We start from the raw sequence: 20338 nt of genomic DNA, 5'->3' as shown, positions 1-20338 counted from the left end.
CAAATCGGTTAAATGAGAAAACGAATAAAAACATCGAATTCATTTCAATTGAGATGTTAACCAATGCAGAATAAGCTCATACGGGTATCTACTTGGGACCAATGCACGAATGGAGATAATTAACTTTATTGGTCCAATTTCAGCGTGCACATATTCTCTCCTAGCTACCCTGACCTTCTCTAAATCTAGCTATGTTGCTTATGAGTACTTGTCGGCGCTGAACGCCCAACGACGGTTCATCGCGGCCCCGACAAGGATAGAATTATGCTGACTCTCACGTTTTCCCTCTCGTTGTCTACGCTTAGAACCATGTTGGACACACCTTACCAAGCTTGGTGTTGAAAGCCAGCAATCCGAAAAAAGTTCATCCGCGTATCACCCTGGCGCAAGGGCATACGCATCAAGTCTGCAGAGAACGTGGATGATAATTTGGCGGGTGGTCCAATACTACACAAGCATCCTACGTTGTAGGTGATTTCGCAGTTCGATCCTATTTTGAAGCGATATACTGCCGTGAATCGCATATCTTTCCCATCTTTGCTGGGTTTCCTATTTATATGGGACAAATATGCGATTCACGGCAGTATAGAGCGGCTTACCTTGCTTAGGGTTCTAACTAATAGTTGCACATGTGATGCCTAGAAGCTAACTACTGGTAATAAACAAGATGAACAATTTCTAATTTTCGGAAGTGTTTTACTATTGTAATATAGGTTCTTACCAATTCGAATCTAGCTTATTCTTCTGAAACTAATCACAATTTTCCATCTGTTTACCTGTTAGTTAAGTTTTGCACTATGCCGTCGGTTGGCGTCTTTACGATCAAATTGTCTTTTGGTATCATATCCGCACTGGCAAAGAATCACTATTCAAATGAGAAATCGTGATGGCCAAGATGCCTCTAGTTATTGTTCAGAAATAATTCCGGGGTCGAGTGGGGTACCTTTTTTTCTCAAATTTTTTGGTATGTCCTCCTTCATGAAATCGCGAGACATATTCCTAGTGCCTATTTTAAGGTTCCTTGGTGGGTTTGGACAGGTTCTGTGGCATTCTGGAAACCTGGTCCCCCGGGGAAATGGCCACTTTTTGATTTGATCCGAAACCCATCAGCGACGGCTCAAACTTCATAAATTCGCGATTCTAACTCAATAGAGTGTATTTAGAGGCACCTGGATGGTTTTGGAGGGGTTCAGTGGCATTCCGGGAACCTATTTCCCCCGGGGAAGTGGCCACTTTTTATGTGATCTGAAACCCATCTTGCGACGTCTCAAATTTCATGATTTCATGAAACGAGCTCAATTGAGCCTAATTTTAGGTACACCCAGGCTTTTTACAGGGTTTTGTTTTGGTCGTTTAAGACCTTCAGCGTCAATGAAGCAATAAGTTAACCCCACGAAAAAAATCACAAAAAATCAAAGAAAATTCAAGGGGTATTTTATAAGCTGTGAAAGTCTAGGTTAACCGAGAAATTAATGAATTCCAACCGCGCAAAAAAAACCAGGGTGTACATGAGTGTTGCTAGTCAGGTTCCATGGCATTCCGGACACCTGGTTCCCTCCTGAAGGAACTTCCAGAAGAACTTTCGGAGGAACTTCCAGAGTAACTTCCGGAGGAATTCCTGAAGGAACTTCCGGAGGAATTCCCGAAGGAACTTCCGTAGAAATTCCCGAAGGAACTTCCGGAGAAATTCCCGAAGGAACTTCCGAAGGAATTCCCGAAGGAACTTCCGAAGGAATTCCCGAAGGAACTTTCGGAGGAATTCCCGAAGGAACTTCCGGAGGAATTCCCGAAGGAACATCCGGAGGAATTCACGAAGGTACTTCCAGAGGAATTCCCGAAGGAACTTCCGGAGGAATTCCTAAAGGAACTTCCGGAGGAATTCCCAAAGGAACTTCCGGAGGAATTTACGAAGGATCTTCCGGAGGAATTCACAAAAGAACTTCCGGAGGAATTCCCGGAAGAACTTCTGGAGGAACTCTCGAAGGAACTTCCGGAGGAACTCCCGAAGGAACTTCCGGAGGAATTCCCGAAGGAACTTCCGGAGGAATCCCCGAAGGAACTTCCGGAGGAATTCCCGAAGGAACTGCTGGAGGAATTTCCGAAGGAACTTCCGGAAGAATTCACCAAAGAACTTCCGGAGGAATTCCCGGAGGAACTTCTGGAGGAATTCCCAGAGGAACTTCCGGAGGAATTCCCGGAGGAACTTCCGGAGGAATTCCCAGAGGAACTTCAGGAGGAATTCCCGGAGGAACTTCAGGAGGAACTTCCGGAGGAACTTCCGGAGGAATTCCCGGAGGAACTTCCGGAGGAATTCCCGGAGGAACTTCCGGAGGAATTCCCGGAGGAACTTCCGGAGGAATTCCCGGAGGAACTTCCGGAGGAATTCCCGGAGGAACTCCCGGAGGAATTCCCGAAGGAACTCCCGGCGGAATTCCGGAGGAACTCCCGGAGGAATTCGGAGGAACTTCCGGAGGAATTCCCGGAGGAACTTCCGGAGGAATTCCGGAGGAACTTCGGAGGAATTCCGAGGAACTTCCGGAGGAATTCCCGGAGGAACTTCCGGAGGAATTCCCGGAGGAACTTCCGGAGGAATTCCCGGAGGAACTTCCGGAGGAATTCCCGGAGGAACTTCCGGAGGAATTCTCGAAGGAACTTCCGGATGAATTCCCGAAGGAACTCCCGGAGGAACTTCCGGATGAATTCCTGGAGGAACTTCCGGAGGAATTCCTGGAGGAACTTCCGGATAAATTCCCGGAGGAACTTCCGGAGGAACTTCCGGAGGAATTCCCGAAGGAACTTCCTGAGGAATTCCCGGAGGAACTTCCGGAGGAATTCCCGGAGGAACTTTCAAAAGATCTACCGGAGGAACTTGCGGAGGAACTTACGAATTATCTTTCGGAGAAACTTCCGGATGACCTTCCGAAGGATCTGCCAGAGGATCTTCCGGAGAAACTTCCGGAGGTTATCGGGAGGAACTTCCAGATGATCTTGCGAAGGAACTTCCAGATGATCTTGCGAAGGAACTTCCGGAGGATTTGCCGAAGGAACTTCCGGAGGATTTGCCGAAGGAACTTCCGGAGGACCTACTGAAGGAACTTCCGGAGGACCTACCAAAGGAACTTCAGAAGGACCTGCCGGAGAATCTTTCGGAGGATCTACCTAGAGGAACTTATGAAGAAACTTACGAATTATCTTTCGGAGAAACTTCCGGAGGATATTCCGGATGACCTTTCGGAGGATCTGAAGGAGGATCTTCCGGAGGATCTTTCGGAGGAACTTGCGGAGGAACTTATGAATTATCTTCTGGAGAAACTTCCGGCGGAACATCCGGAAGATCTTCCGGAGGATCTTCTGGAGGATCTTCCGGAGGATCTTTCGAAGGATCTACCGGAGGAACTTATAAATTATCTTCCGGAGAAACTTCTGGAGGATCTTCCAGAGGAACTTCCAGATGATGTTGCGGAGGAACTTCTGGAGGATGTGCCGGAGAATCTGACGGAGGATCTGCCGAAAGAGCTTGCGGAGGAACTTACGAATTATCTTTCGGAAAAACTTCCAGATTACCTTCCGGAGGAACTTCCGTAAGATATCCGGAGGAACTTCCAGATGATCTTGCAGAGGAACTTCCGAAGGATCTGCCGTAGGATCTTCCGCAGGATCATCCGGAGGAGCTTCCGGAGGATCTTCCGAAGGAATTTATGGAGGATCTACCGGAGTATTTTGCGGAGAATCTTCCAGAGGAACTTATGAATTATCTTCCGAAAAAACTTCTGGATGATCTTCCGGAGGATCTGCCAGAGGAAGTTCCGGAGGATCTCCGAAGGAACTTCCGGATGATCTCCGGAGGAACTTCCGGAGGAATTATCGTAGGAACTTCCGGAGGAATTCCCGGAGGATCTTTCGGATGAATTCCAGGAGGATTTCCCGTTAGAATTTCTAGAGGAACTTTCATAAGAACTTACGGATAAATTCACAGAGAAATTTTCGCTTGAACTTGATTACTGCAGAAATTCCCAGAGAAACTGCAGGAGGAATTCCTTGAGGAACTCCCGGAGGAATTCCTTGAGTTAATCCCGGGAAAAAATGTGTAGAAATTCTTGGCGGAATTTCTTCAGCAAATACTGGAGGAATTCCCTGAAGAATTCTTTGGAAAATTACCGTAGAAACATTGTAGGAATTTTGGATGAATTCCTGGAGTTTCCAAAAGAAATTCCTGACAGAATCCTCGGAAGGATTCCTGGAAAAATCCTTGAAGGGGTTCTTTTGAAACCTCCATGTAGAATTCCTGGAGGAACTTCCGGAGGAATTCCTGGAAGAACTTCCGGAGGAATTCCTGGAGGAACTTCCGGATGATTTCCTGGAAGAACTTCCGAAGGAATTCCTGGAGGAACTTCCGGAGGAATTCCTGGAGGAACTTCCGGAGGAATTCCTGGAGGAACTTCCAGAGGAATTCCTGGAGGAACTTCCGGAGGAATTCCTGGAGGAACTTCCGGAGGAATTCCTGGAGGAACTTCCGGAGGAATTCCTGGAGGAACTTCTGGAGGAATTCCTGGAGGAACTTCCGGAGGAATTCCTGGAGGAACTTCCGGAGGAATTCCTGGAGGAACTTCCGGAGGAATTCCTGGAGGAACTTCCGGAGGAATTCCTGGAGGAACTTCCGGAGGAATTCCTGGAGGAACTTCCGGAGGAATTCCTGGAGGAACTTCCGGAGGAATTCCTGGAGGAACTTCCGGAGGAATTCCTGGAGGAACTTCCGGAGGAATTCCTGGAGGAACTTCCGGAGGAATTCCTGGAGGAACTTTCGGAGGAATTCCTGGAGGAACTTTCGGAGGAATTCCTGGAGGAACTTTCGGAGAAATTCCTGGAGGAACCTTCGGAGGAATTCCTGTAGGAACTTCCGGAGGAATTCCTGGAGGAACTTCTGGAGGAATTCCTGGAGGAACCTTCGGAGGAATTCCTGGAGGAACTTCTGGAGGAATTCCTGGAGGAACTTCTGGAGGAATTCCTGGAGGAACTTCCGGAGGAATTCCTGGAGGAACTTCCGGAGGAATTCCTGGAGGAACTTCCGGAGGAATTCCTGGAGGAACTTCCGGAGGAATTCCTGGAGGAACTTCCGGAGGAATTCCTGGAGGAACTTCCGGAGGAATTCCTGGAGGAACTTCCGGAGGAATTCCTGGAGGAACTTCCGGAGGAATTCCTGGAGGAACTTCCGGAGGAATTCCTGGAGGAACTTCCGGAGGAATTCCTGGAGGAACTTCCGGAGGAATTCCTGGAGGAACTTCCGGAGGAATTCCTGGAGGAACTTCCGGAGGAATTCCTGGAGGAACTTCCGGAGGAATTCCTGGAGGAACTTCCGGAGGAATTCCTGGAGGAACTTCCGGAGGAATTCCTGGAGGAACTTCCGGAGGAATTCCTGGAGGAACTTCCGGAGGAATTCCTGGAGGAACTTCCGGAGGAATTCCTGGAGGAACTTCCGGAGGAATTCCTGGAGGAACTTCCGGAGGAATTCCTGGAGGAACTTTCGGAGGAATTCCTGGAGGAACTTTCGGAGGAATTCCTGGAGGAACTTTCGGAGAAATTCCTGGAGGAACCTTCGGAGGAATTCCTGTAGGAACTTCCGGAGGAATTCCTGTAGGAACTTCCGGAGGAATTCCTGGAGGAACTTCTGGAGGAATTCCTGGAGGAACCTTCGGAGGAATTCCTGTAGGAACTTCCGGAGGAATTCCTGTAGGAACTTCCGGAGGAATTCCTGTAGGAACTTCCGGAGGAATTCCTGTAGGAACTTCCGGAGGAATTCCTGTAGGAACTTCCGGAGGAATTCCTGTAGGAACTTCCGGAGGAATTCCTGTAGGAACTTCCGGAGGAATTCCTGTAGGAACTTCCGGAGGAATTCCTGTAGGAACTTCCGGAGGAATTCCTGTAGGAACTTCCGGAGGAATTCCTGGAGGAACTTCCGGAGGAATTCCTGGAGGAACTTCCGGAGGAATTCCTGGAGGAACTTCCGGAGGAATTCCTGGAGGAACTTCCGGAGGAATTCCTGGAGGAACTTCCGGAGGAATTCCTGGAGGAACTTCCGGAGGAATTCCTGGAGGAACTCCGGAGGAATTCCTGGAGGAACTTCCGGAGGAATTCCTGGAGGAACTTCCGGAGGAATTCCTGGAGGAACTTCCGGAGGAATTCCTGGAGGAACTTCCGGAGGAATTCCTGGAGGAACTTCCGGAGGAATTCCTGGAGGAACTTCCGGAGGAATTCCTGGAGGAACTTCGGAGGAATTCCTGGAGGAACTTCGGAGGAATTCCTGGAGGAACTTCCGGAGGAATTCCTGGAGGAACTTCCGGAGGAATTCCTGGAGGAACTTCCGGAGGAATTCCTGGAGGAACTTCGGAGGAATTCCTGGAGGAACTTCCGGAGGAATTCCTGGAGGAACTTCCGGAGGAATTCCTGGAGGAACTTCCGGAGGAATTCCTGGAGGAACTTCCGGAGGAATTCCTGGAGGAACTTCCGGAGGAATTCCTGGAGGAACTTCGGAGGAATTCCTGGAGGAACTTCCGGAGGAATTCCTGGAGGAACTTCCGGAGGAATTCCTGGAGGAACTTCCGGAGGAATTCCTGGAGGAACTTCCGAGGAATTCCTGGAGGAACTTCCGGAGGAATTCCTGGAGGAACTTCCGGAGGAATTCCTGGAGGAACTTCCGGAGGAATTCCTGGAGGAACTTCGGAGGAATTCCTGGAGGAACTTCCGGAGGAATTCCTGGAGGAACTTCCGGAGGAATTCCTGGAGGAACTTCCGGAGGAATTCCTGGAGGAACTTCCGGAGGAATTCCTGGAGGAACTTCCGGAGGAATTCCTGGAGGAACTTCCGGAGGAATTCCTGGAGGAACTTCCCGAGGAACGCCTGGAGGAACTTCCGGAGGAATTCCTGGAGGAACTTCCGGAGGAATTCCTGGAGGAACTTCCGGAGGAATTCCTGGAGGAACTTCCGGAGGAATTCCTGGAGGAACTTCCGGAGGAATTCCTGGAGGAACTTCCGGAGGAATTCCTGGAGGAACTTCCGGAGGAATTCCTGGAGGAACTTCCGGAGGAATTCCTGGAGGAACTTCCGGAGGAATTCCTGGAGGAACTTCCGGAGGAATTCCTGGAGGAACTTCCGGAGGAATTCCTGGAGGAACTTCCGGAGGAATTCCTGGAGGAACTAGAGGAACTTCCGGAGGAATTCCTGGAGGAACTTCCGGAGGAATTCCTGGAGGAACTTCCGGAGGAATTCCTGGAGGAACTTCCGGAGGAATTCCTGGAGGAACTTCCAGAGGAATTCCTGGAGGAACTTCCGGAGGAATTCCTGGAGGAACTTCCAGAGGAATTCCTGGAGGAACTTCCGGAGGAATTCCTGGAGGAACTTCCGGAGGAATTCCTGGAGGAACTTCCGGAGGAATTCCTGGAGGAACTTCCGGAGGAATTCCTGGAGGAACTTCCGGAGGAATTCCTGGAAAAAGTTCCGAGGAATTCCTGGAGGAACTTCCGGAGGAATTCCTGGAGGAACTTCCAGAGGAATTCCTGGAGGAACTTCCAGAGGAATTCCTGGAGGAACTTCCAGAGGAATTCCTGGAGGAACTTCCAGAGGAATTCCTGGAGGAACTTCCGGAGGAATTCCTGGAGGAACTTCCGGAGGAATTCCTGGAGGAACTTCCGGAGGAATTCCTGGAGGAACTTCCGAGAGAATTCCTGGAGGAACTTCCGGAGGAATTCCTGGAGGAACGCCCGGAGGAATTCCTGGAGGAACTTTCGAATGAGTTCCTGGAGGAACTTTCGAATGAGTTCCTGGAGGAACTTCCGAACGAATTCCTGGAGGAACTTCCGAACGAATTCCTGGAGGAACCTCGGAATGAATTACTGGAGGAACTTTCAAAGGAAGTCCTGAAGGAACTTTCGAACGAGGAGCTTTCGGAGGATGTTTTGAAAGAATTCCTGGAGGAACTTTCGAAGGAATTCCTGGACGAACTTCCGAAGGAATGCCTGGAAGAACTTCCGTAGAAATTTCCAAAGGAACTTCCGAAGGAATTCCTGGAAGATCTTTCGAAGGAATTTCTGGAGGAGCGTCCGCAAACCTGTTTGGAGGAACTTCCAAAGAAATTCCTAGACAAACTTCCTGAGGAATCCCTAATGGAACTTCCTGAAAAATTTCTGGTGGAACTTTTGAAGGAAATCCGTGAGGATTTTTCGAAGGAATTGCTGGAGGAACTGCCGAAGGAATCCCTGGAAGAAGGTCCGATGGTATTTCTGGAGAAATTCCCCAAGGAACTCCTGGAGGATCTTTAGAAAAGCTCCTGGAGGAACTTTCTGAAGGTATTCCTGTAGGATCTTCCAAAGGAATTTCTAGTGGAATTTCTTTTTTTTTGGAAATCGACTTTTCGAATTTTGAATTTTCATTTAACCTTTCAGAGGAATTTCCTTCGGAGTTTCAGTAGGTTTTCCGTTGATATTTGAGAGGAATTCTCTTGGTATTTGGTTTGGAAATTCAAAGGAATTTTCCGTTAAAAATTAGAGAAAGTTCCTTGCAAATTCCGAATAATTATCCAGCAAAACTAAAGAAAATTTTCCATGCAATTTTCTTGGCCATGCAGTGGTATTTTACTTCGAAAATACAAGAGAGTTGGAAACTTGTTTTTTTTTAATTTTGGAATCAGATAAATTTCCCTTTCAAATTCTTTGAAATGTGCTTTTGAAACTCAGTGATTTTCCATTGGCAACTCAAGGAATTTCAATTTGAAATACTAGGGACTTAATTTGAAAGAATAAGGGATGTTCTCTTGATATTGGATTGAATTGTAGGGCAAAGCCGAGTAGAACGAAGATTTTATAATTAATTTAATCTTTAATGTTTCTTCAAGGTTATCTCAATTTCCATAAATAGTTTAATTCATTTCCAACGACCCAGTTTAATCCAGTGGCCCTTCTTATGCTTCTTTCCGCAATAACGCTGCCGCATTTCTTGATTTTTTTTAAATCACGGTTTTAGTACTTTACATTTCGCATCTGCCGTTCCGCACCATTGCGTGCCGTTCCATATGCTGCCGTGTATTTGAAAGTGACAGCAGCCGCATCCTTTCGTTGTCGCACTCCATTGCGTTTCTCACTTTATTGTGTTCTTTAGCCTCATGCTAAGTAACTGTTATTTCTCTATCCTTGAGATGCCGATCGATCGGCTAACCAACCCTGGTATGAGCTTTGGTCGTTTGCTGATAGAGAAGGGGGATTAATTTCTTTCAGGAGTTGAAAATCTGATTGGACATCTGTTCACCAAGAAGGTGCGATCGAGCCTCTTGTTAGGGGCGGCTGAACATCGTCCGAGTGCCTGGGAGGGATTGTTAGCAAAACTATCGACGTTGTAGCACGGCAGGAAGTATCTGGAAAGGAATCAAAGCTGAAACCGTTAACCAGTACTATGACATCGGACATGAGCAGCGATTTACTGAGGTGCAGATACACTGTGAAAGCACTGATGACGATGAAGTTCCATGGAAGAAGTTCCAAACGCGAGTACTACAGCTGTTCGAACTACGCCATCAGAATCTTCTTGGGGTTTATAGAAACGCTCAGGTTGGCCAGGTGGAATAGTTTAGATCAACTTATTTGAAAGTTGTTCAGTGCCTTTCAATTGACGAACAATAACGGCCCAATTAATTCCACCGACTCCAAGAGTCCTGGTCTTGGTCCTTGGCAGCACCTTTTTAAAAACATGGCCTTCAATATTGGTACACCACAACCGAAAAAACAGTGCATCTAAAATTAATCGCAAAAAATAAATAAAAGAAATGTAGAGAAAACTTCACAAAACGTCACTTTACTTGCGGAATAATGCACCAATGCATTATTTCGCAAGGGAAGACGTCAGTATGTGTTTTCTTCACTGCAATACGCCTGCTATTGCCTAATTGTTCCTTTTCCTTGCCAGCTCCGTACTGTTCAAGGAACGTCAACAGCAAAATCATTCCTTGACCACTACTTGTCCTATCTATTTGCACAGTACTTTAGAAGTCCATACCACCCTTAAGCGGTGTTAGATATTGTCTTGAATTTATTGCATAATTTCCATAAGAATCCGTATTAATTTATTAGGTAAAATTGGAATGTGATTTATAATGAATTTGATCTGAATTGTGTTAATCCCTTCTATTAGATTCCTAGTTATCAGGCCACGCATATTCTTCTTTGTTCTACCGTTTACTGCATAACCGTTAAAAGCAGGTAAATCACGTGGACTAAGTTTCATGATGCTGGTCAATATGTTGAGTTATTTATTGTGTTTCAGCAGAAATATATTTTGCGCGCAGATTCAGTGAATTCACGTAGCGAAACTATCGCATAGCCAATGAGCGCATAAAACGTAAGTCGAAACACAAGTGATCAAGAATAATAAATCTAATGAAGAATTTCTACCCTAGGAAACTTTAACACGCAATAAAGTTGTTTAAAAGTTCGTGACGCTGTTTCTATTTAGTTGGTTGAACCAACATATTAAAGTTTCGTTTTCGGTTGAAACTGAATTTGCACAATGTCGCATTCACCAGAAGGCCACGATGAACATAGCATAGAACAAAGCTGTTTGCTGTGTAGACAACCTGATACAAGCCAGATGGTCAGTTGCGATGAGTGCCAAAGGTGGTACCACTTTGCTTGTGCGGGCGTAACCGATGCCATCGCTGATTACGACTGGAGCTGTCAGAGATGCCATGATGCCAGAATCTCTGCTCCCGTAACAACCGCATCCGATGTCTCACCAGCGCTACCCATACCATCGTCTGTAGTGCAAACCGCACAGGGAAGAACAAATGTACCACCTGTTTCTAATAGTGGCCTATTCTCGAACCAAGCATTGCAACCATCGTCATCGATCAGTGCTTACGACGCAATGCGTACATATACGAGCTTTGTTTCAATCCCGGTCGTCGACCCGCTAATGACAACCGCACCATCAACCATTCCGGCAACCTCTACATCAGCTCCTTCCGGACAAGAATCGCACTCCACACCCGTCTCCTCCACATCATTAACCCGCCAGAATCTTGTCTCGCAGCTGCCATCAGAGTTAAGGCTCCGGTTTCTAGAAGAAGAGCAAGCACTTGAGATGAAGCATCTTCTGCAGCGCTACCAGCTGCTAGTTGACCAAATACCGAGTTCAAAAGTCAATTCCATGCCATCAGTGTCACACCCTGGTGGAGCGACAAACTCAGCCGCACAGTGTCATTTATTTTCGGCTCATCAACCACGAATGACAGCTATTGGCTTACCACCTGCTCCGGTTCTACCAAATCCGCAATACCATTTCCTCACCGGTGCTCAATCCACAATCGAGGCCAGTCTATGGCCTGCCATCCCATTCCTCACCGGTGCTAAATCGTCCTAGCATGGAATTTCCGCAAACAAATCCGCTTCAAGCGACGGGAATCGGTAACGAGACAGCAATACTGAATAGGAGCCAAATAGCCGCTCGACAAGCCGTGTCGAAAGAGCTTCCAGAGTACAATGGTGACCCAGAGCATTGGCCATTGTTTTATGGTACCTTCGAAAGCACGACACGAATCTGTGGATACACCCCGGAGGAAAATATGATGCGGTTACAAAAATGCTTGAGAGGGAAAGCCCTCGAGGCTGTACGTTGTCAGCTGCTCCACCCTGGAAATCTCGACAGCGTTATAGCAACTCTCAAAATGCTATTCGGGAGGCCAGAAATTATAGTCCACTCCCTTATTCAAAAAATTCAGTTACTACCGGCGCCCAAGCCAGATAGACTGGGGACGCTAATTGACTTTGCTATAGCCGTCAGGAACATGGTAGCCACCGTCCACAACTGCAACCTGGATGAACATCTCTGCAATATTTCGCTCCTCCAAAGTCTCGTAGATCGTCTACCACCTATGATTCGACTGAATTGGGCAACCTATCGTCAAGGATTATTCCGCGTAACCCTAACGGAATTCAGTACATGGTTATACACCCTCGCCGAAGCGGCTAGTACAGTAACCATACCGCAAATACGAAGTGAGTCTGAAAAAACGCGGCGTGTGCGAAAAGACGATGGTTTTTTAAACGCACACACTGAAACTACTCAACAACCGAGTGAATTCAAACGTTTTCCCACTAACAGTTTAACTGACGTGTGCATAATTTGCCAAGGATGCTGCGATAGCGTTGAAGTGTGCAAGCAGTTTCTAACGCTAGATCATGCTTCGCGATGGAATTCGCTACGTGACCACAAACTATGCCGCTGTTGTCTGGCCAGGCATCAGGACCGTGCAAACTGAACAGAAGTTGTGGTAAAAACGGATGCGCTTTCAAGCATCACAAACTATTGCACAATGATGCCAGGGATCATCGAGGGTTTGCTGTAAGTGCGACTGGCAACCGGCAAAACATTACTGATAGTCCAATTACCCAAAGTGACGTTGTTCATACTTGCAATACTCACCAAGCTGACAGTAAATCCGTACTGTTTCAGTATATTCCAGTTATATTACACAACCGCGGAATAAAAGTTCGTACCTACGCGTTCCTTGACCTTGGTTCTTCCGTAACATTGCTGGAGGATAGCCTTGCATCAAAGCTGCAATTGAAAGGGCGAGACTATCCATTGTGTCTTCGATGGACTGGTGATGCTTGCCGCTATGAAGATTCAGCTACAATAGTTGCTTTAGACATCTCTGGAACACGCAGTGAAACAACCGCATACCGTCTTACAGATGTTTTTACAGTCAAGGAACTAAAACTGCCATGTCAGTCCTTGCCGTTCGCAGAAATTTCGAAAAATTATGATCATCTTCAAGGACTACCTGTTGATTCGTACTCTAATGTTCGACCACGAATCCTTATTGGGATGAACAATGCTCGAGTAGCACATCCTGTGGAGAGCCGAGAGGGCGAAGAACACGAACCGATGGCAGCGAAAACACGATTGGGATGGATGGTGTTTGGAACATGTATTACCAATGATCTACAAACCGCGACAAATGTTCCACATAGCTTTCATATGTGTCATCACGCAACGGACGACGATGAACTTAACTCTGCCGTTAAAAACTATTTTGCGTTGGAAAGCCTTGGTATCTCGAAACTAGATAGCTTGCCCATGTCAACTGAAGATGAACGTGCTTCAAAGATGATGCGTGCGGTGACAAAATTCGAGAACGGAAGATACTGCACTGGTTTGCTATGGAAATTTGATGACATCCAGCTTCCCGATAGCAGACCCATGGCAGTGCGACGTCATCGATGCCTGTTAAAAAGAATGCAGCGAGATCCTGAATTGGCTTCTACGTTGAAGGCAACGATGAACAATTATTTGCGGAAAGGATATGTTCGTAAGCTATCTAAAGAAGAGCAACAGGAATCTGAACGCCGTGTGTGGTATTTGCCCATGTTCCCTGTTTATAACCCAAATAAACCCAATAAAGTGAGAATCGTTTGGGATGCTGCAGCGACCGTCGGAGGAACCTCGCTCAACAGTGTACTAATGAAGGGACCGGATCAATTAACACCATTGACTTCCGTATTATATCGATTCCGTGAAAAACGTGTAGCTGTGTCTGGAGATATTGCCGAAATGTTTCTCCGCATCCGAATGAATAACGTTGATCAGCAATGCCAGCGTATTCTGTGGAGCGATCAAGAAGATGAAACCAGTGAATACGTTGTTACGGTGATGACATTCGGAGCCAAGTGTTCACCAAGCTGTGCTCAGTTTGTCGTAAAAGAGAACGCCGCAAGATTTCAATCAGTGTTCCCGGAAGCTGTGGAAGTGATAAACAAAGGTCACTACGTCGACGATATGTTGGTAAGCGTCGACACCGTGGAAGATGCTGTAAAACTAGCGAAGGACGTCCGTTACATACACCAACAGGGAGGCTTCACAATGAGAAACTGGATTTCTAATTCAACAATCGTTACACAAGCACTAGGCGAAACGGAAGCAACGGAGAAAAGGCTGGATGGAGATAAGGATGCAGTTTTAGAGAAGGTCCTAGGTATGTGGTGGGACACAAGAACAGACGAATTTCGCTACAAGTTGTCGACCGACCGGAATAAGCAGCTACTTTCGGACAACAAACACCCCACGAAACGTGACGTCTTACGCGTGCTGATGTCCGTCTACGATCCCCTTGGAATGTTGTCTAACTATATGATACTTCTGAAACTGCTTTTCCAAGAGATCTGGAGAGATGGTATTTCGTGGGACGACGAGATTGGCACGAAGCAACTGGAAAAGTGGAAAATCTGGCTGCAGCTTCTTCCCGTAGCAGAATCTGTTAGAATACCACGATGTTATCATCTTTCACCATCGGGAGGTATAGAACGGCTCGTGGAGCTCCATACGTTCGTGGACGCGAGTGAACTCGGATACGCAGCAGTTTCGTATTTTCGATTCATTGAAGAAGATAACATTTCATGTTCGTTAGTGGGGTCAAAGAGTCGGGTTGCACCGATCAAATTCGTATCAATTCCTCGTCTCGAGCTCCAGGCAGCAGTAATCGGTACCCGTTTAGCAAAGAACATCGAACAAGGACATTCAGTGAAGATCAAGCGGAGGTATTTTTGGACGGATGCACGGGATGTGATGTGCTGGCTTAAATCAGACCACCGCAAATATTCGCAGTTCGTTGCATTCCGCGTTGGCGAAATTCTTGAAGCAACAGATGTATCGGAGTGGCGATGGCTATCAGGAAAATCTAACGTGGCTGACGAAGGCACGAAGTGGAATGGTACTTCTTGTTTCCATGCCGACTCCCGGTGGCTTTCTGGGCCATCTTTCCTATCGAAACAGGAAGAAGAATGGCCAATAGCATCTTTCAATCAGAAAACGGTGGAAGAACTTCGCCCACGCCTACTGTTACACTATGTCGAAGAATCCAGAGATACTTTACAACCTGAAAACTATTCCAGCTGGATTCACTTGCAGCGTGTAGCTGCCTACGTTTTGAGATTCGTCACCAATATAAAACGCAAAAGGAACTTTGAACAAATTTTGCGAGGGCCATTAACTAGCGGAGAACTACGAGAGGCGGAGAATTACCTCTACAAACGGGCTCAATTTGAGTGTTATGGAGATGAAATGAGGACGCTATCGAAGCAGGATATATCGCCAGGTAAGCCAATTCTACCCAAGACAAGCCCGTTGTACAAACTTAGTCCTTTTCTTGACGTCACCGGCTTGATGCGTATACATAGCCGTATAGATGTGTGCGATTATATTGGGGAAAACACTCCATTTCCGATAGTCCTGCCCGTAGCCATTCCCTCACTAGGCTAGTGCTGAAAGATATTCATGAAAATATCACCACCAAGGTAACGAGACATTCGTCAACGAAGCACGTAAAAGGTTTTACATACCAAAGGTGCGCGTAGAGTGTAACAAAACTCGCAGGTACTGCCAGTATTGTAAAAACTACCGAGCTAAGCCCAAACCACCGATGATGGCCAACTTACCAAAGGAGCGATTGGCGGCTTACGTCCGTCCATTTTCATACGTGGGAGTCGACTACTTCGGACCTTATCAAGTCCAGTTAGACGACGCCCGGAAAAACGATGGGGAGTATTGGTGACGTGCTTGACAACTAGGGCAATCCATATTGAAATAGCCCATTCTCTTTCAACCGATTGGTGCATAATGGCCCTTAACAACTGTTTTGCTAGACGTGGAACTCCGATACAAATAATTAGCGATCGAGGTACAAATTTTGTAGGGGCTTCAAAAGAGCTCAAGGAAGCTCAAGCACTGATCGATAACCATAAACTAGCAACTGAGTTCACGACACCTACTACGTCATGGAGATTCAACCTCCTGTCTCCCCGCATATGGAGGCACCTGGGAACGTTTGATTCAGACCATCAAACGAAATTTGGCTGTAATAAAATTGAGTCACTCGCCTACTGATGAAGTCCTGAGAAACCTAATGATAAAAATAGAAAATGTCGTTAACAGCAGACCTCTAACACACGTTCCTGTTGACGACGAATCTTCGCCGGCCTTAACACCAAATCATTTTTTGGTGGGATCCTCAAATGGTTCAAAACCTCTTGTTCCTTACAACGACAGTGCTACAGCAATGCGACACTCTTGGAAAACATCTGATATCCTCGCAAACTACTTCTGGAAGCGTTGGGTGGAAGAATACACCCCTGAAATTACAAGGCGCACAAAGTGGTTCAACCCTGTGAAACCAATTGTCGTTGGGAATATTGTCGTAATCGTTGATTCCAACCTTCCGAGGAATTGTTGGCCGAAGGGAAAAGTGATAGCTACCCGGACTTCGAAGGATGGTCAAGTAAGATCAGCGACGGTTCAGACCATTTCCGGAACCTATGAGCGACCTGCAGTGAAACTGGCGGTGCTGGACATCGCAGGAAAGATGAGTATGCCGGACCGAGGACCGCCTACTGGGGGGGAGTGTTGCGAACACCCTTATAATGTCGATCAGCACCCTGCACATACCGCCGAAGTGACAGCCGTCAATAAGTGATAGGAACGTGACAGTTCGAACGTCATTGGCAGCCTTCGTTGGAGAATTGTTTATCGTACACTCCATGCTAAGCGGTGTTAGATATTGTCTTGAATTTATTGCATAATTTCCATAAGAATCCGTATTAATTTATTAGGTAAAATTGGAATGTGATTTATAATGAATTTGATCTGAATTGTGTTAATCCCTTCTATTAGATTCCTAGTTATCAGGCCACGCATATTCTTCTTTGTTCTACCGTTTACTGCATAACCGTTAAAAGCAGGTAAATCACGTGGACTAAGTTTCATGATGCTGGTCAATATGTTGAGTTATTTATTGTGTTTCAGCAGAAATATATTTTGCGCGCAGATTCAGTGAATTCACGTAGCGAAACTATCGCATAGCCAATGAGCGCATAAAACGTAAGTCGAAACACAAGTGATCAAGAATAATAAATCTAATGAAGAATTTCTACCCTAGGAAACTTTAACACGCAATAAAGTTGTTTAAAAGTTCGTGACGCTGTTTCTATTTAGTTGGTTGAACCAACAGACATGATGCCGGATGTACCCGGTTCTTCATCTTTCTCTTGTGGAACTGTCTTGCACACTTGAAGTCAATAATGTTTCGACGACCTCTCATCATTGTATTCATCCAGTGCATAAAAAGTAGAAAAATCCGCCAAACCATGATCCGTAAAAATTTAAAATTGAAAATTGTCAAAATTCGGAGAATTCAAAAATTACGATCTCTTCATATTGATGCTTACTTCGATTTCTTAACGTGCTATTTTCTTAATCTTTTATTTGGATAAAGCCCTGAAAGTGGGTGAATACTTCAATGTAAACTTGTGAATAAAAGACAAAAACAAAACATTTTTATGAAAGTTTAAAACCCATTCTTTTCTAATAATTAATCGCCCAGGTCTGTACCGAGGCAACATAGTTGCGATCAAATATCTGCACAAACGATCCGTAGACATCACAAGGACCATCTGTAAAGAACTGAAACAGATGCGCGAACTGCGGCATGAAAATATAATCACATTCATCGGTGCCTCCGTTGACCAAGGCGTTGTTGCCATCTTAACGAGCTACAGCGCCCGCGGAAGTCTCGCCGATGTTCTGGCCAATGAGGATCTCAGCCTGGATCACATGTTCGTATCGTCGTTGGTGAGTGATATTGTGAAGGGGCTCATTTATCTGCATGACAGTGACATTGGATCGCACGGCAGTCTTCGTTCCACTAAAATATTGATCGACTCACGATGGGTGGCACAAATATCGGACTTTGGACTGCACGAATTCAAATCCGGACAAGAAGAACCTAACAAGTACAGTGACGCCAAGGATTCGACAGTATAGAATAACATGCGAGTCTGATTTTTTCTGTCATTTGTAGATTCGATAAAGAATTACGCCGCAGTCTATGGAAAGCTCCAGAAATTCTACGCAACCCAAACACTCCAAGTCGAGGTTCTCAGAAAGGTGATGTTTACTCATTTGGGATAGTTCTTTATGAAATTGTCGGAAGAAAAGGACCATGGGGAGAAATCAATCTAAACTTTCAAGGTAAATTCGTTGTTCATTTCCAGTGCTATTAAATTTGACTGATTTCAACTTATATTTTATAGAAATCATTGCTCGTGTTATTTCACCGCAAAACTATGGAATATTTAGACCACCTTTACGTGGATTAGATGCTGCAGACTATGTCATTCAATGTTTGCAAGCATGCTGGGAAGAGGAACCTGAAGATCGTCCAGACATTCGTTTTGTACGCGTCAAATTGAAGCCAATGCAAGCTGGATTGTAGGTTTTCTTTAGCCTTTTATCCTTCTTAGTACTAGTTCTAGCTCTTACAGGAAGCCTAACATTTTCGATAACATGCTTGCTATCATGGAGAAATATGCGTATAATCTTGAGGGAATTGTTCAAGAGCGTACCAATCAGCTAACAGAGGAGAAAAAGAAAACAGAGTCTCTTCTTTTAAGAATGTTACCCAGGTACGACTATTCTTGGCCTTGGCATAGTAAATCTATACAATTCATTGCGACCTTATTCTTATAGAAGCGTAGCGGAATCTTTGATGCGCGGAGAGCGTGTTGAAGCAGAATGTTTCGATTGTGTTACTATTTTCTTCAGCGATCTTGTCGGTTTTACGGAGCTGTGTGCTCAGAGCAATCCGTTTGAAGTGGTGGAAATGCTGAATGATTTGTACACGTGCTGCGATTTTATCATTTCTAGCTACGACGTATACAAAGTAGAAACGATTGGAGATGCATACATGGTCGTTTCGGGATTACCAATACGGAACGGGGATCGTCATGCCGGGGAGATCGCTTCATTGGCTCTACATTTATTGAATTCTCTGTCGAATCTGGAAATACGCCACAGATCCGGGGAGTTCGTTCAAATACGGATTGGCATACATTCTGGACAGTGTGTTGCTGGAGTAGTTGGACTTAAGATGCCAAGATATTGCCTGTTTGGAGACACAGTGAATACGGCTTCAAGGATGGAAAGTACTGGAGAAGCTATGAAAATACATATCTCGTCGGTTACGTACAATCTGCTGAACAAAATCGGTGGTTACAGATTCGAGGACCGTGGCCTAGTCAAGGTCAAAGGAAAGGGCGACATGCGAACGTTTTGGCTGATAGGAGAGGATGATCAGAAAAGAATGGATCGTTTCGGATCAAATGAAGCAGTAAAAAATATGTGTAAGATATCGAAGATTTGGATATAATCCTATTTAACAAAATTCCCTTCTACAGCTCTATCCATCATCCCGGATTTGATTTGTACGCCTGGCCAATCTCAACCCGATCTGCAGTACTCCTCGCGGAATCCAATGTACACCTGCAGTAATCAGGAATTACCATTCCAGAAAATTCACGGCACCTTGGGGTGCTACATATGCAGGAAGAGAAAAATTTACCAAATGCCGTTGATTCCGCATGCTGCGTCGCAAAGCTATTCGGTTAACGGAGCAGGAGCCGTTGTTGCAGATGAATCAGTTTGTACTTGTCGACGACAGCACTGTCTGTTCGATTACTACAATGATAATCTGATGACCGTCAGAACCATTCGGGAGCCGAGATCGGCACCGCAGATAACTTTTATGCAGTAACTGAAGGGACTGATGAACGATCACAGCAACGAAATGGTTTCATAAATGTTTTGATCAAAGATTATACACAACATACCAAAGCAAATCGCATTGAATGTTTATAAATGTTTTGTCGATTTTTTGTGTTCATAGTTAGTGCTTTTAAACAATCATTGAAAGATGTCCTTTGGTCGTAATCTGATTACGGCTATTCGATTGTCAAGGTCGGTCCGTCGATTATGGATGACAGAAGACTTCTACTTTACCGGCGCCCTGACAACCCGAAGTACCCCCAGTACCTACGCAAATTTGCTGATTCGTCCTTCATCTACGCTGAAGCTCCGATAGTATTTGCGTCATAACTTTGCTTATAGCATTTCACGTGTTGGAGTGTATTTTCAGCGCGCGCGCTCCTGTGGCTCTGGCGTGAGTTTTTTTTGACATTTTGACGTGTCTTTTAGAAAATTCAAATATCCCTCAATTAGTTACACTTACTTAGTTAAGATTATAAAATCGTTTAGATGAAGTAAAATCAAAGAGTAGATTTTTTTGCACAGAGTGTAGGAGATTCGCTCTGCGATATTATACGCTTTTAGAGCAGGCATTCCTCTAGCAACTTCCGCAACCCTCGAGCAAACAAATACCACGTGCTCTGGATTTTCCTCTACCTAAACACACGCGAAGGGCGACGACGCATGGGCACACCGGTGTAGATATTAACGGAAACAGCCGTGTCCG

The 20338-nt window shown here is 45.7% G+C and overlaps 1 protein-coding gene across 1 annotated transcript in view; it reads left to right on the top strand.

The window, feature by feature from the left end:
* The window catches only part of LOC134212205 (guanylate cyclase 32E), a 101884-nt gene extending 82209 nt beyond the window's left edge, over positions 1–19675 (top strand). The window contains exons 14-19 of the mRNA XM_062689854.1: positions 17414–17822; positions 17891–18060; positions 18123–18300; positions 18354–18494; positions 18559–19211; positions 19266–19675. Of these exons, the coding sequence (XP_062545838.1) occupies positions 17414–17822; positions 17891–18060; positions 18123–18300; positions 18354–18494; positions 18559–19211; positions 19266–19621 (1907 nt within the window). The 3' untranslated portion in view covers positions 19622–19675. The remainder of the gene's footprint in view (positions 1–17413; positions 17823–17890; positions 18061–18122; positions 18301–18353; positions 18495–18558; positions 19212–19265) is intronic.
* Positions 19676–20338: the final 663 nt, after the last annotated feature.

This window comes from Armigeres subalbatus, chromosome 2, assembly GCF_024139115.2.
Source record: "Armigeres subalbatus isolate Guangzhou_Male chromosome 2, GZ_Asu_2, whole genome shotgun sequence".
NCBI lineage: Eukaryota > Metazoa > Arthropoda > Insecta > Diptera > Culicidae > Armigeres > Armigeres subalbatus.
This window is presented reverse-complemented; position numbering and strand designations above follow the sequence as displayed.